The 14,501-nt window shown below is 42.3% G+C and overlaps 1 protein-coding gene across 2 annotated transcripts in view; it reads right to left on the bottom strand.

The window, feature by feature from the left end:
* Positions 1-14,501, bottom strand: part of DENND5A (DENN domain containing 5A) — a 98,174-nt gene that overhangs the window by 4,452 nt on the left and 79,221 nt on the right. For both annotated transcript variants that reach the window (XM_055317888.1, XM_055317887.1), the window contains exons 13-21: positions 9,881-9,965; positions 8,698-8,782; positions 8,075-8,203; positions 4,221-4,342; positions 2,867-3,012; positions 2,185-2,303; positions 1,606-1,787; positions 941-1,023; positions 327-450 (exon numbers count right to left, since the gene is read on the bottom strand). In XM_055317888.1, the coding sequence (XP_055173863.1) occupies positions 327-450; positions 941-1,023; positions 1,606-1,787; positions 2,185-2,303; positions 2,867-3,012; positions 4,221-4,342; positions 8,075-8,203; positions 8,698-8,782; positions 9,881-9,965 (1,075 nt within the window). The remainder of the gene's footprint in view (positions 1-326; positions 451-940; positions 1,024-1,605; positions 1,788-2,184; positions 2,304-2,866; positions 3,013-4,220; positions 4,343-8,074; positions 8,204-8,697; positions 8,783-9,880; positions 9,966-14,501) is intronic.

Below are 14,501 nucleotides of genomic sequence, written 5' to 3'. Positions count from 1 at the left end.
CCAGGATCAAGTCCCACGTCAGGCTCCCTGCATGGAACCTGCTCCTCCTCCTTCTGCCTCTCTCTCTCTCTCTGTCTCTCATGAATAAATAAAATCTTTAAAAATAAAAAGAAATTTAAAAATGAATGAATGAAAGAAAGAAAAAAGAAAAAAAGAAAGAAAGAAAAGAAAGAAAGGCAGGCCAGAGCAAACACAACAGATCTAATTTGAGAGTCACCTGGCTTGGCTTCTGCACCTCAGACTCCAGTGGTCAGCACTCACATTATCTTGGTGAGTCCCCATGTTTCTGCATGCTTTTCCCAACCTCACACCCTGGCTCAACTCACCCAGGAAATCCCAAATGAAGACATTTTTGAAGAGCCGGGGAGATTTAAATCCATGTTGGAAAGCCTGTTCCAGGGCCGAGACAAGGCCACATTCTCCACAAAGCAACAGCGTCAGACTGCCTCGCTATATAAGGAAACAGGAGAGAATGCCAGGCTTGCCTTAGCCAAGCTACCTTCCCACCACTGCTTCCCCAAACCCACAGTCCACACCTGGAGGGCAGCAAAACACTGGCTAGCACATCCTATCTCCCCTAGCACGTGGCACAGTGAGTGGCACAGAGCAGCTATCGGTGAATAGATCCCAAACAGACAATGGATCTAGGTCCCCACTAGAGGGACAAAGCCAGAGTGACCACTACTCAGGGAGGCCCAGGCAAATCCAGAAGAGGACAGAAATATATACACTGTTCATTAGGGGCCCAGGGACTCACTGGGTCATTAGTGTGTAAGGAAAACAGGGTAACCCAAGGCAGCAGCCCCTAAGGAAAGGTGCTCCATGTCAAACTAAGGCACACACTCTAGAGCTCTGGGTTATTCACACTACATGGGCCTGGAAAAAGATAATTCTCTCTTATTCAATGTAAAGTCTTGGGTTGGAAGGCAGGAAGCCTTACCTCTTTCTCGGGCTTATGGAAGTGCTTCACAATGCCATTGACTGCCTCCCCGATGGACTCCTGGATCTGCCCAGTGTTCAGCTCTGATAAAAATCAAGCAGACATCCCTAATCAATCTCAGAGGCTAGTCATGCTTAGCTGACTGAGCATAATGACTGAGGACATAGAAGTGCTCAAAGGAGAGGCAGGAGAGCCTGGACCCTAGGAAGCTAATACCTTAAGAGATGCTGGTAAAGTTTATTTTCCATTTTACCCTGGAACTTCTGGCAACCAAAAGAAGGCCAAGACTTGATTGTAAGCCCCAGGAATGAGGAAGGAGAAGGCCAGAAGGTAGATCCCTTTCCTCTCTAGAACCATATATAAGTTAGTACAGAGGACCTAGGCCGGGATGCATGAGCTCTCCTCTCTCCTTCTAGGCCTCTAAGGAGTGTGACACCCACCCCTGACACACATACACATACACATACACATACATACACACACACACACACACACACACACACGGATTCATGAGAGGAGGGTGACAAATGCCTGAGGCTGCTTTGTAGGCAAAAGTAGTTTCTGAGGTAGATGCACAGGCTGGAGTCTGGACTCCCACATCAGGGTTCCCAGACACCTCACATTCCCCACCTGGGTGGCATGAGGGCCCAGCCCCTCCTACTTACTGGGCTTGTTGTTGGGTGAGATGGTAACGAGCCTCCGGATGACACTGGGAGACTGCTGCAGGGGTGGGGTCCGGCACGGCCTCTCGTCCACCTCAGGCTGGGATGTGAGCAGCTCCCCAACCAGGACCCGCTCCAGGCTCCCATCATCTATGCCCTTCCCCAACCACCGACCACATGGGAACCTAAAGATCAAGCAATGGCTTGTCAGAGCTGCTAACTCCTCCAGTATCCTTCCCCTTGCTGCTCAGCAAAAGCCATCAAAATGCTAATCCTTGGAGACGGGCTCTGAAACCAGGCTGGGGATGCCTCAAGGCCCTGTTCATCCATTCCACTGTGCATCACTGAGAAAACCACCAGAATGATGGGTGGCCTGGAAACTGTGTACAGTAACATCATACATCTTAGCTTGGAAAACCCTCCTATTTCTTTTCAGATGCATGAGACAAAGCCAAATAGGAAGCACCTCAGTCCACCACAACTTAAAGGGTCTCCTTGAGAATTCCATATACCAGGCATCAAAACCAGCCCCTATAGTATACCTTGCCCACTATCTTAGGGCACAGCTGAGGGAACACTTACTTGTACGTATGTCCTGTGATCTCATTCCTGACCATCACATACTCCACCAGCCACTTGGCATACAGCCCAGAGTTATCATGGCCTATCTGTACCGTAGTGAGCTTTCCCAGATTCTGGCACTGTGAAAGAACAACCAAATAAAGAAGGTAGGTAGGTCAAGAAAATAAGAGAAAAGAGAGGCACTACTCAAAGGCACAGATCTGACTGACTGTTTGCAACCTGGCCCCATAATATTTATAGGGTCAGGCTGGTGGTAGAGCACTCTCATGACAGGGAAATGATTGAGAAAGAAGATGCTACTATCTGAAGGAAGAACAGACCCTAGGAGCAGAAGGGTCTGAAGTGGGACAGTGGTCTGAGATTCAGAGGTCTCTGTGAATGCTTGTGCTCAGCAACTGAAGGAACTCTTGGGAATTTCTCATCATGCCATAGGCAGGGAGTTACGCAAGTCCAGATGGATAAGTGCCTTCCAGCCAGATTGCTTAGACAGGAGAGGCTCCCTCATTCTTGGGTCAACCCTTGGCTCCAGTCTCTGATCATCTCAGAACAGGTCAACTGTGCTAATGCATTAACACTATAAGAGCAAGACCATCATAAAACCCTGTAGAAAACTCCCATAAGCAGCCTTTGCAAACTCAGATCCCCAAAGAGCCTAGGGTTGTGGTTCCTGGGTAACACATACCTCGAAGGTCATCTCTAACACGTTCCTGGGAATCTGCAGGATCTGTGTCTCACCCAGTTCTCCCGAAATGCAGATCCATGGGTTGGCGGTGAACATGGAGCCCCCCAGCTTCTTGCTCGGTACAATCAGGATATGGTACGGGATCACTGTTTTGAAGAAGCCACAAAGGCATTGAGGGGGATCAGAAATCCCTCCCATACCTGAAAGGGCCCTGACCTGCCTGCCCAGGTGTGCTGGCATGATTGCAGCCCCCGGTGTACTGGCCTCAGCAGAGGCAGGAACTGCAGGTCCCAGGACCTAGTCTCTGGCTGGCTTAGCCAATCCTACCCTCACTCTCACTCCTCTCAGGGTTATCACCCAACCATCAAAGATCCAAGCACATCTGCAGGCTCGGAGCTAAATGAATTTGTTCCTTAAATAATAGCACCAACTCCACATTGTATTGAATTGATTTTTAGAGCACTTTTCAATCTGTCATCTCATGAACTCTAGTAACAATCTCCAGAGAGGTCTTACAATGCCTTTCTGAAGCACTGAAACAGAAATAGTTTCCCATGAGTCTCCTAAGTTCCAGTCCAGTGCTGCCTCTCCTGCGGCCTACAAAACTCATCTCTGAGAGGGAGGATGGGTGTCATACAGAAACAAGAGTCCATGCTGCTGAGGTTGCTGAGTCACTGGCCAAACAACTAGCCATGGGGCAAATTCAGATGCTAACTCTTATTGAAAAGAGCATCCTGGCACCAAAGAAAGATGAAGCTCCAAGGATCTTCCTTAGACCATACTGAACCCTCCTTCCTCACTCTGCAAATAGGGAGACAGGCCCACAGCAGGGGTCAACTCTGCTCACAGAAACCTAATGAGTTAGGGCAGAGCAGGGCCTGGACCCATATCTCCCACCACAACTTGGAGTTAGTTCTGTTACTTCAGGAAGAATTATTTTTCCCTGGGGATTGGTCTGAAACCTTCTAGGATGTTGAATAATTCTCTCAGCCCAAAACAAAAAGGAGATTTCTTTATAAGTGTGCAAAGAAGGCAGTGAACTTCACCATACCACCCGACTCCACTCCACTTTCATTGCCTTAGGCCCCCAGAGCAGTGCCGAGGACAATAGTGACACATCATGGCCAAAAAGACTGAGCTCCCCAGTTCAGAATAAGAAAAAGAAGCTTCAGAGAAAAAACAACCTCCACTGAGGGCAAGTGCAGGTCTCTCCTACAGAAGAAAAAGGCAAATAGAAAGTACAAGTGACAATCTTTCTTTAAAAAAAAAAAAGGGAAGGGACAGTGAGTTAGCCTTAGGGAGGCTCATGAAGAGTGGCACTGAGAAGGCTAGTGGGGAGCACAGGGCTACTCACGGATAGTTGTGAAGACATTGGTGAAGCAAAAGTAATCGACGGCATTGAAAGAGAGGAGGTGATAGAGGAACTGCTCCTTCTCGTCGTCACAGCGCAGGAAGGCATAGCGCTTGTACAACTTTCTGTCGGAGAGGAGGCAATATATCAGTCCCCCAGCCAAAAGGAGGGGAAAGAGGCTAGAATTACTCAGTTCTGGAAGGAGACAGCTAAGGGAAGAATAAGATGCCAAGCTTCAAGTTCATTAGAACCATCTAAAAAAGGAACAAAGCCAGCTACTCCATCTAAATGAGGGCTAGAGGGAAAGTAGCTGAAACTACAGCCATGAACAACAAAACCAAACTCTACCTGTGTCTAAGGATTCATGTTACTACAATGCAGTGTCAGAGGTCATGGGATCTCCTTTCCTAAACAGGGGGCTGGAATTGTCACCCCTCAAGGATGGCACAGGCCCTCTCAGGCTTCTAACTAAGGGCATCACTCCAGTGTGTGGTATGAGAATAGCAATGGCAGGAGGTCTTTGATCATCATTCATTTGCAGGGCCAGTCTCAGACCCTCAGCAGACATAAGAATCATGAGTCAAAACACTACTGCGAATGTGAATGTAAGCCCAGGACAGCTTCAGAGTCAATAAAGGGAATTAGGTCACAGACTAGGAAGAGCTGCATACATGATGTTCTTCCTTCTTTTTAAACTTTCTCCAGTCCCCATTCCCATTCCCACTTACTCATCAAAGGCCAACTCCCTTTGCCTGACATTGTAGACCATCTACAACAACAATGCCTTCCCCAAATAGAAGGGACATGAAAAGCCAAGTGCACAGGCCTTTGGCAGAGAGAAACACTTATGGCTTAAAGAGCCATAAGCTTCAATGGTCCCAGATGACCACAGAGGCCTAAAGGACAGCACGAATTTAGATGCTGCAGAAGAAAGAGAAGGACAGGGTGTGGAAACCAGTTTGGTTGGAGCTGAGGGCTCAGAGAAATGATCATTTAGCAATGAGGCTGAAAGGTTGGGCTACGATCAAATGAAGGAAGGCCCTAAATAGTTAGGCTGAAGAATTTGCAACTTGCCCTACAAGTAATAGGTTTCTGCAATCTACCCTAGAAGTAAAGGGAAAGCCACAGCTGATTCCAGAAAATTTAAATTTAGTGCAGCTGAGGGGTGAACAGGGCCTAAAACTGAAAGTAAGGCAGCAGCACTAGATAAGAAGATAGGTGGAGGCAGAGGCAAAGGACCTGAAATGTGCATGTGGAAGGTAAAGCAAAGCAAGGAGTCAAACTGGACCCCAAATTTCAGACTAGGTAGGGAGGAACGAGGGTGTTCAGGGAGAAGAGTCGTGACATTAACAAAATATTTCAAAGAAAAGTAGTTATGGTGAAGACTCTATGAAGCTTGCCTCTGTTCTCTCTGAGATAAAGGTAAGATACCTGAATGGAAATAAATGCAGGGCTGGAGCTCAGAAGAAAAGTCAAAGCCACAGCGTCAGATGTGGAAGTCACACAATAAGTAGCAGAAGTCATGAGAATGGGTGAGATCACTAAGTGAGAGAGAAAGCGTGAAAAGAACATATGTACATGCAGAGAACTGAGGACTATGGTAGCCAACATCCTGGAAAGGGTAGGGGGAAAAAAAGAACAGGATGGTATGAGGTCACAGCGGCCATGCAAAGTGAGTTTCAAGATAAGAGGGGCTACTACACTGTATTAGTCACTGCAGGCAGGTTAAGGAAAAACAATGTGAGCTCACTATATAGGAGCTAACTTTCTCCCCTACACCCTACAAGCCCCCTTACCCTGCCTTGACCTTACACCCTTCTCCATGCTACAAACAGTTTTGGAGGCCACCTGGAAATCCCAAAGACTTAGGAACATTCTACCTAGATATCCTCTCTAAGGCTGTCCACCTCCTCCTGTCTATGTAGCTATGCACACATTTTGTGTGCCCAACTGAATATCTACAAGGTGCTGGGCAACATGTACATTCATGCCCTCAAAAGCATATTGTAATAAGCAGCAAGCAACTAGATAATGACAATATAGCCCATCAGTGGTGAAGCAAGTTTGAATACATACTATGACAAATGCTATGGGAGCCTGGAGGAAGAATGGACCAAGGTCTCTGGGATGTCTAGACAAACACTAGCAAAGAAAACTTCTGACTAGGTCCTGAAAGGACTAAAGACATTCTGAGAAGGGTGAGTGGTATGATGTAGCTGGAGCTTCAAGCAGACTGAAGAGAAAGATAACAGAGAACAGAATGAAGGAGTAAAGGGCCCCTTTTTTCTCCCCTATGCCCCATTCAAAATGCAATCTGTGGCAGTAAAACTTATTTTCCACTCACTGGAGCCAGAATATAAGGTGGAAAGTTTCTAGTACTGAGTAAATTCTGAGCTTATCTCCTTTTAACAGGGCTATAGCTTAAAAAAACCAAAATTAGCCTGACCAGCCTGTGCCCCGTTTGCACTTAACTGGGCCTTTACGCTCATACACACCCTAGACCTTTCCACTGTCCCAGACTTCACAAAGTTCTTGTGCTTGACCCCCTTTCAGATGCTTCTCTGTCCTCCTACTGGTGCCACCCACACTGGCCAGCAGGAAACACTCCTGCCCTATCCTGCTACAGGGGCAAATTTTTTAATTTTAAACCACACACAACTGCCCCTAAAATCTGGTGTGCAAACACCTCCCTTCCAAACTCCAGGCTTACATATTCACATGTTCCCTCTTAGTTGTTCTCCTAATCTCCAAATTTTTATCCCTAAGCCTTTTTGTCCCTATAGGGAATCAAATTTAAGTGTTTTAAGAATTGCTGTTTCATAACCTCTCAAAGTGAGCTCTCTAACCTATCAAGGTTTTAAACCTAGTTCTTGCTGTGGTTTACATACACAATAAATCTAAACCATTATAATTTAACTTTGAATAAAATGAGATTCTGCAGTTTTAATCCACTTGCTACACAAAAGGCCCACTTCTCTGCTTTATCATCCTTGGGAAAGCCAAATAATAAAAGATACCATGAAAAGATGCCTAAGTAAATTAAATGCTAAACAAAAATGCCCAACAGGCTTGCCAATGAAGAAAGAGCCAAACATAGATAGGAAAAGTAGATAAGTGGAGGCCTAAGTGGCACAGAAGGGGGACAGTCCTCCTTCCCACTCCTCCTCTGGTAGCTAGGGTACAAAAAGAATACAAAGAATATCAAATCCAGAGAAGGGAACTATAGGTTTAATGGCCCCTGGGAGCATGAGAACCATGGAATCTCTCCTCTTACTCCTTCTAGGTAGAAAGTGTGGAGGAAAAAAAAAGTGTGGAGAAAGGGGGTCTCAGAGGGCCATTGGAAAGCCCTTTTAAGCTACAGGGAGACTCAGGCAGGGCCCAGAAAGGAAGAGCAAGAACTGGGTTATTTTGGGCGGGTCCTAGCCTCAAAAGAGATCAAAAGAGATTAGGGGATATTAGAAACTCCCTTTTCATTCCCTAATCCTTTCTTCCCCAGGACAGGAAAGAGGACAAGAAAATGCCCTGTGCCTAAGAGGAATACAAGTTACCTGAGTGCAGTAAGGAGAGGAGAACCCCAAAACTCTTAAGGTTCCCAATAAGGACCCCATCCGTCTCACTACCTCTTTAAGAAAGCTATTTAGGGACATGCATTTGAGAAGGGAGGAAGAACAAACATAGCAGAATTTTTCTTCTATAGTTAAGAAGGGGAAAATCTTCCCTTTTCATATGCAATTTGAGTTTAGCTGAATGAATACAGCAGAAATGAGACAGTGAATATTCTCCCTCCTCATACAAGGGTTCCCAAACCCTCCCCACGTTCCTAGGAACTGGTCTACTCCAGGTAGAAATCGCCTTACTTGGTGAGCTCATGGTCTGAGAGAAGCTGCTTCAGGTGTCTGGAAAGTAATTTTTTTTCCATGGACAGTCGCACCCATGCTCTGGCCTTTCCCACATCAGTCTTGATTTCTCCAATGTTCTGGATGTGCCTGAAGGGAGAACAGGAAAAAAAGAGGTGGGGAGTGGGGCAGAAGAGGAACTCACTGCCAATACGTCCCCCTGCAAAGCCAAGGAAGCCTGGTAAGACAATCCTATCCCATTCTGGTGAAAGTCTATCTCTCTCGTTCTCTAAATCCTGGACTTCCATGTGGCTTTGCAGATAGGCCCACCACAATTTGCAAGGGCAGGATGCGGAGGGAAGAGGATGTGTGCGGGGTCGTGACAATACAGCTCTCAAAAAACCAGGCTAACCCTGGAGCCTTGGGATACTCTGCTATAATTCTCCAAAAATGTCAGGAAACCCAAATGCTCATACAGCTCTACAACTGTATCATGAAGGACAAGACCAATGATAAGTAAGGGCTTCTGGGTTAATGGAGATGGTGTAGAAGCCCAAGTCACTGAGACCCTATTTAAAGCAGACACCTAAGGAGCAACTGAAAACGGGCTTTTAGTGGCTTATTATATATGAACCCAGACAAACCTCATATCTTGAATGAGGGAGATTCTCAGGGGAGACATGACCGAGCTGGCATCAGATTTCCTCCGTTCTGAATCAAGAAGTATTCCTAGAACAAAAAAGTTGGTCATGTCCCAAGAGATCTGACCATCCAAAGAGCTGACTACCCAAATTTGTACAGGAAATAGTTGGTTACTTTGGTGGCACTTAGTGTTTCATGAATATTTATTAAGTACTTACTAGGTATCAGATGTTATAGTTTTATACATATGATCTCATTTAATCCTCTAACAGCTAGATATATCTTTACTTCCATTTGAACCAATCTTTACCATTAGGATAAGAACATCCAAGAAATGTAAACAAACTTCCTGGCAGAGAGAGGAAAACGAAAGGTGGTACAAAGAGGAGATGCTGCCAAGAAGTACAGGAAGGAGGGGAACTGTCCTGGAAGACAAGAGCCTTGGCTCCTAATCTGGCCTATTCCATGAAGGTACTGTGTGATCTTGAGTAAATTCAATTTCTCTCTGGATCCTAGGTTCCTCTTCTTGTAAGGGGCTAGATTAGATAATCTCTGGGATCCCTTTCAACTTTGATATTTTTATTAAATTAGAAATGGAAAAGAAGTGCTAAGGGATCATTCATACCAGGGGTTGACTCTGAGGAGTTCCAAGGTAGGACATATTGACAAATAGGCTCTGTTAACTGATAGGTCATCTCAATGCCCATCTTGGAGATATGAAACAAACAATTAAAAAAAAAAAGAAAGAAAGAAACAATTCTGAAGACAACCTGCTCCAAACATAGGACACCAGTACCACACAAATTCATTAAAAACCTAAAATCTCATTCTAAGACTGTCCTCTTGCTGATAAAAATCTTCTATATCACTGATCAAAAGGTATAGAAACAAGGATGTCTGGCTGGCTCAGTCAATGGAACATGTAATTCTCAATCTTGGGGTCATGAATTTGAGCCCCATGCTGGGCACAGAATTTACTTTAAAAAAGCGGGGTGGGTGGTATAAAAACACATAATGAAAGCAAACCCCATGGCTTTGGCACACTGTGGTTAGACAGCAGAGTAGCTTAGTAAAAATGGAAACATTATACAGCAAAGATTTCACTGACTTAGAAGAATCTACTCCAGTGGGGGATGGGAAAGTGGGTGGAGGGGGTTTTCCCCAGTGGTGCAGAGACCATCTTACCTGATGTACTGAGGCTTCCAGATGTGAGTTTTCTCTGACGGTTTTCCTGGTAATGTAACAGGTGGGACCACAAGGCTGATTTCCCCTGGAATCAACACAATGGAGAAACATCTATCAATTTAGATTTCAGAGGCCAAGGCATCCAGTGAACAGAGTCATGGATAATTTTAACATATAGATACAGGATTTTACTAAAAAGTATCTGTACTTATCTCAATGTACACCCAGATGCATTATATACAGATATATCATATCCTCTTACTAAAATGCAGGAGAAATGTAAAGAAGAATAGAAAGGAACAGAAAAGAGAAATGGTCTACCACTTCAAACAGGAAGGACATGGCCAAAAAGAGTCTGTGAATGGACCAGTGGATAAGAAAGAAAAAAGTAAATAACCTATTAACTTCTAAGTTGGCTAAAGGCCAGTTTGAGTAGAGCATGATAGCTTCTGTACAGAGGAGCTAATATCCAATCTACAAGATTCTATGATAGCTCCTGAATTTCCTAAGATATTTAAAGGCACTATTGTCCTTAGTGCAGGCTGAGAAGAATAAGCTGTCACCTTACTACTGAAGGTAAAACTAAAGAAGCCTGCAGGAAGGTAGACTGGTACTAACTATAGTCAATATAACAGAACCTTATTAGCATTTGGAAATCTAAGAGTTGCAGTTTAAACTATTTGAGACATGTAGTAATTTGTCATTTTACCAAGGGACAAATCTGATAAGCATTTGCTAGCCTGAGGTAAGGGAGCAATTTGCTTCGGTGGTGAATGAGCCCACCTGGCCACCCAGGCACTGCTTTGTCTCTTTCTAGTCATCCTGCAGTACACAGTATCCCTTGTTATATAATTAAAACTTTTAGATTCATGGTAAATGTTTGTATATAGCTGATATTATGTAAATGTGGTATTATGCTTGTTTTATTTTTTTTTATGCTTGTTTTAGTAATAGGATTTATTATAATAATTTTATCAGTGACTTTAGTTCTGTGTTTTACAGAAGTGACAGTAGTAATAGAAGCTACCATGTCCCGAGACTTGTTACAAACTAACCACTATGTTAAATGTTCAAAATATAACATTTTATCTAATGCTCTCAACAATCCTACAAGATAGGTACTTCTATCCTCATTCTCTTTAGAAAAGAGCAAATTGAGCATCAGAAGATTAAATAACTTGTAAAAGATTACACAGATAGTAGTAAGCAGAGTGTTGAGATCCAAGCTTCAATCTAGTGTCAGAACTATTATTCTTTTTTTTTTATTTTAGAACTATTATTCTTTATAATGATGTCATATAGACTGCCTGGAAGAGATCATTTAACTTGTGAAGTTATACATTCTGAAGAAAATTTTATGTTCTTAGATGAATGAGGATTTAAGGTCTCAAGGTTTGTCCCCTAAGAATACTGAGGATCTATATTGTTTCTATTTGATAGATTTTAGGAGGAAAAAATCAAGCATTTGAATGAAAGAAAACCCTCATCTGTAGATCAGCAAGGTTTGGATATCCTGCAAGAATTAACCAACTTAAAAGAAAAAAAGATTTAACCAGCTTAAAACAAAGTCCAATAACCATAAGGGTAATTTTTTTTTAAACACACAAGTTAAAACTAGAAAAGACTTTTTTATTATTCATTAAAAAAAATTTGAAAAAATCAATGTTCAACAACATCAATGAGACAACTTCTATACACTAACTGGTATATTGACACAATCTATGTGAAAGACAAAAAAAAAGAAAAAGAAAAGAAAGACAATACAAGAGCTTAAAATACTCATACTCTTTGACTTAGTAATTCAATTTCCAGAAATTCATCCATCTATCTACCAAAACCATTAGAGTACACTCCTAAAAGGGCAGGGACTTCGGTTTATTCATCACTGTATCCCTAGAGTAGGATCCTAAAAGGGCAGGGACTTTGGCTTACTCATCACTGTATCCTCAGAATCTAGGAAGACTAGGAAGGCAGCCTCTCTTAACACACCTGTGCAGACATGACATACACTAAATACAGCCAGTCACCAGAGAGCCCTCACATGCAACGATGCCGAAGAGCCAAAGGCTAGAGCAACACCATCCTGCCACACCAGACACCCTGGCTCATGGTAATCCTACAGGAGGGAGAGCACAGGCAGGAGTAAGAGACTAGCAGCTGGGCTGAAGCTTAATGACAGGGCACTAGGGTCTTTGTAGTTCAGGAGACATGGGTTATTCTTTTCCCTGTTTTGCACAGAGGTTAATTGAGACTGCAAGGTTCAGTTTAACCTAACTACCCATTTGGGGTAGTTTTATAGGGATAGCAAGATATAGATAGCACCAGATTCTCCAAGAATGTCATACACAGAAGGTGAGAAAACCCCCATTTTCATTTACCCAAAGGGCTGCAGTTACAAAACCAGTATGAAAAACCAAACCTCACCTCTTATTGTTAGAAAAATATACTAGAGAAGGATGCCCATCTCCTTGAAAAATGTCACTGAAAGCCAAAGAGAGTTGTGAAGATAACAGAACTTCTTATGAGGACCTGCTGAAGGCAGCCCTGGATGCAGGCAGTCATGGCTAATAACAAAATTTAAGAAGCTAGCAGCAAAAACTGCTGCTTGGGTTCTAATTGCTAGGTAGATAAAATAGGTAGGACATCAGTAGGGTATCCTCAGAAAGGGGAAATAAGATCACTCTCTGAGAGTGAATTTGGTCACAATGTGGGTGATTGCAAGATCATGTATAATCTGCATGATAGAGACCAGGTAACCAGGTTATAACCCTTGGACTGGAATATAACCAAAGAATGTCTCAGCAGGAGACAGGATCTCTATACAGATGCTAGCAAAGTGAAAGCCTAGGAGAACATGTTGCAGAAACCCAACATACATAGTCACAGTCAATCCTCAGCTGAATATTTATGTGTCCCTGAGGGTATAAATGCCCTGCCAAAAAGCACATACACTTGCTCCCTCTGGTGACATCGTCAGTGTTTCACTTTTAGTGCTCCAAATGCAGTATTGAGACCTCAATTTAAAAGTCCTTGTTATTTTGTATTAGTATTTCACTACACAAGTAGCCTCTATCCTAAGAAAGGAATCAAATGGGCTCCAAAATATATTCCTCACATATGGGAATTTGTGCAGAATATGGTTGCAAAGCCTCAGAGGACAGGTTTAGAACATGTTTATCATATGGTATTGTTTCTTAAAATTCAGGAGAAGGCTCACTAATTCTCTAGAGATTTTTATGGCAAACATTTTAAAGTTTTGGGGGCATATATTTTACCAAAAAGATGAAGAGCTCAACTATAAATGCCAGGTCTGTTCAATTTAAAGCAAAATGTTAAAATGATTATATATATTGTACTCGTTTGTTATACAGAAAAGGAAAGAAACAGGAATTCTTCATGTAGAGCATAGCATAATTAGCCATCATAGGTTATATATTTACAGCATGCTAGGTATTTGTTTTGATGATATCTAATTATCATAACTCTCAAAGATAGATTTGATTAATTCCACAGTATGGATTAAAAGTTAAAAAAATAAAAATAAAAAAAAAGTTACTGGAAGTCATCCAGTGGAGCTAAGATTCAAATCCCAGTCTGACTGATTAGACTCCAAAGCCCATAGTATTGTTATTTATACTACAGGATTCTCAAAATTTTAGGAACATGATACACAATTTTTAGTACTATAAAAAATTTATAACCACATTGTTGCTTACAATCTTGAAAAATCAGAAACAACCTGACTAGTAATAAAGGATTGATTCAAAATATGGAACACATATACAATGGATACAGTAACTAAAACTGAAGTCTGAGAAGAGTAATAACCTAATAACCACAAATATTTATATAGCACCTCCCAAATTCCAGGCTCTAAGTGTAGCACTTCACCTAAACTATCTTACCAAATCTTCGTAAGAATCCTACAGAGGTGGGTACTTTAAAAGAGTCCATCATATATAGGATGAAACAGAAGCTTAGAAAAAACTAGGCATCTTGATCAGTTTCATAAAGTTATTAAGTAGGAATCAAACCCACATCTATCTGATTCATAGTTTGAGCTCTTAAAACACTATAGTATCACCTAGAAATTAGTTAAGGACATGGGGAAAAAATGAGGTTAAAAAAAAGCAAGTTACAAATCATTATGTATAGTATATTCCCATCTAAATTTTTAAAAACAGTTTTACTGAGATATAATTCACATTACCATAAAATTCACACTTACAAAGTATATAATTTTGTTACAAATAAAGCCCTGGTTTTTAGTATGTTCGCAGAATTGTACAACCATCACCATCTTATAATTTGAGAACACTGTCATCACCCAAAAAGAAACCCCATGCCCATTATCAGTCACTACCTATTCCTCCTTCCCTTCAATCTCTGACATCTCCTAATCTGTCTTCTGTCTATGGATTTGCCTATTCTGGACGTTTTATATAAATGGGATCATACAACATGTGGTCTTTTGTGAACGGTTCCTTTCACGTAGTATGTTGAACCATGTATCATCCTTCATTCTTTCTACCACTAAATTACATTCCATTGTATAGATATACCACACTTCGTGTATCTACTCATCAACTGATGGACTTTTGGGTTGTTCTACTTCTGGCCT

This window comes from Nyctereutes procyonoides, unplaced genomic scaffold (genome assembly GCF_905146905.1).
Source record: "Nyctereutes procyonoides isolate TBG_1078 unplaced genomic scaffold, NYPRO_anot_genome, whole genome shotgun sequence".
Taxonomy (NCBI): Eukaryota; Metazoa; Chordata; class Mammalia; order Carnivora; family Canidae; genus Nyctereutes; species Nyctereutes procyonoides.
The sequence above is the reverse complement of the archived record's forward strand: the minus strand, read 5'-3'. Positions and strand labels throughout refer to the sequence as shown.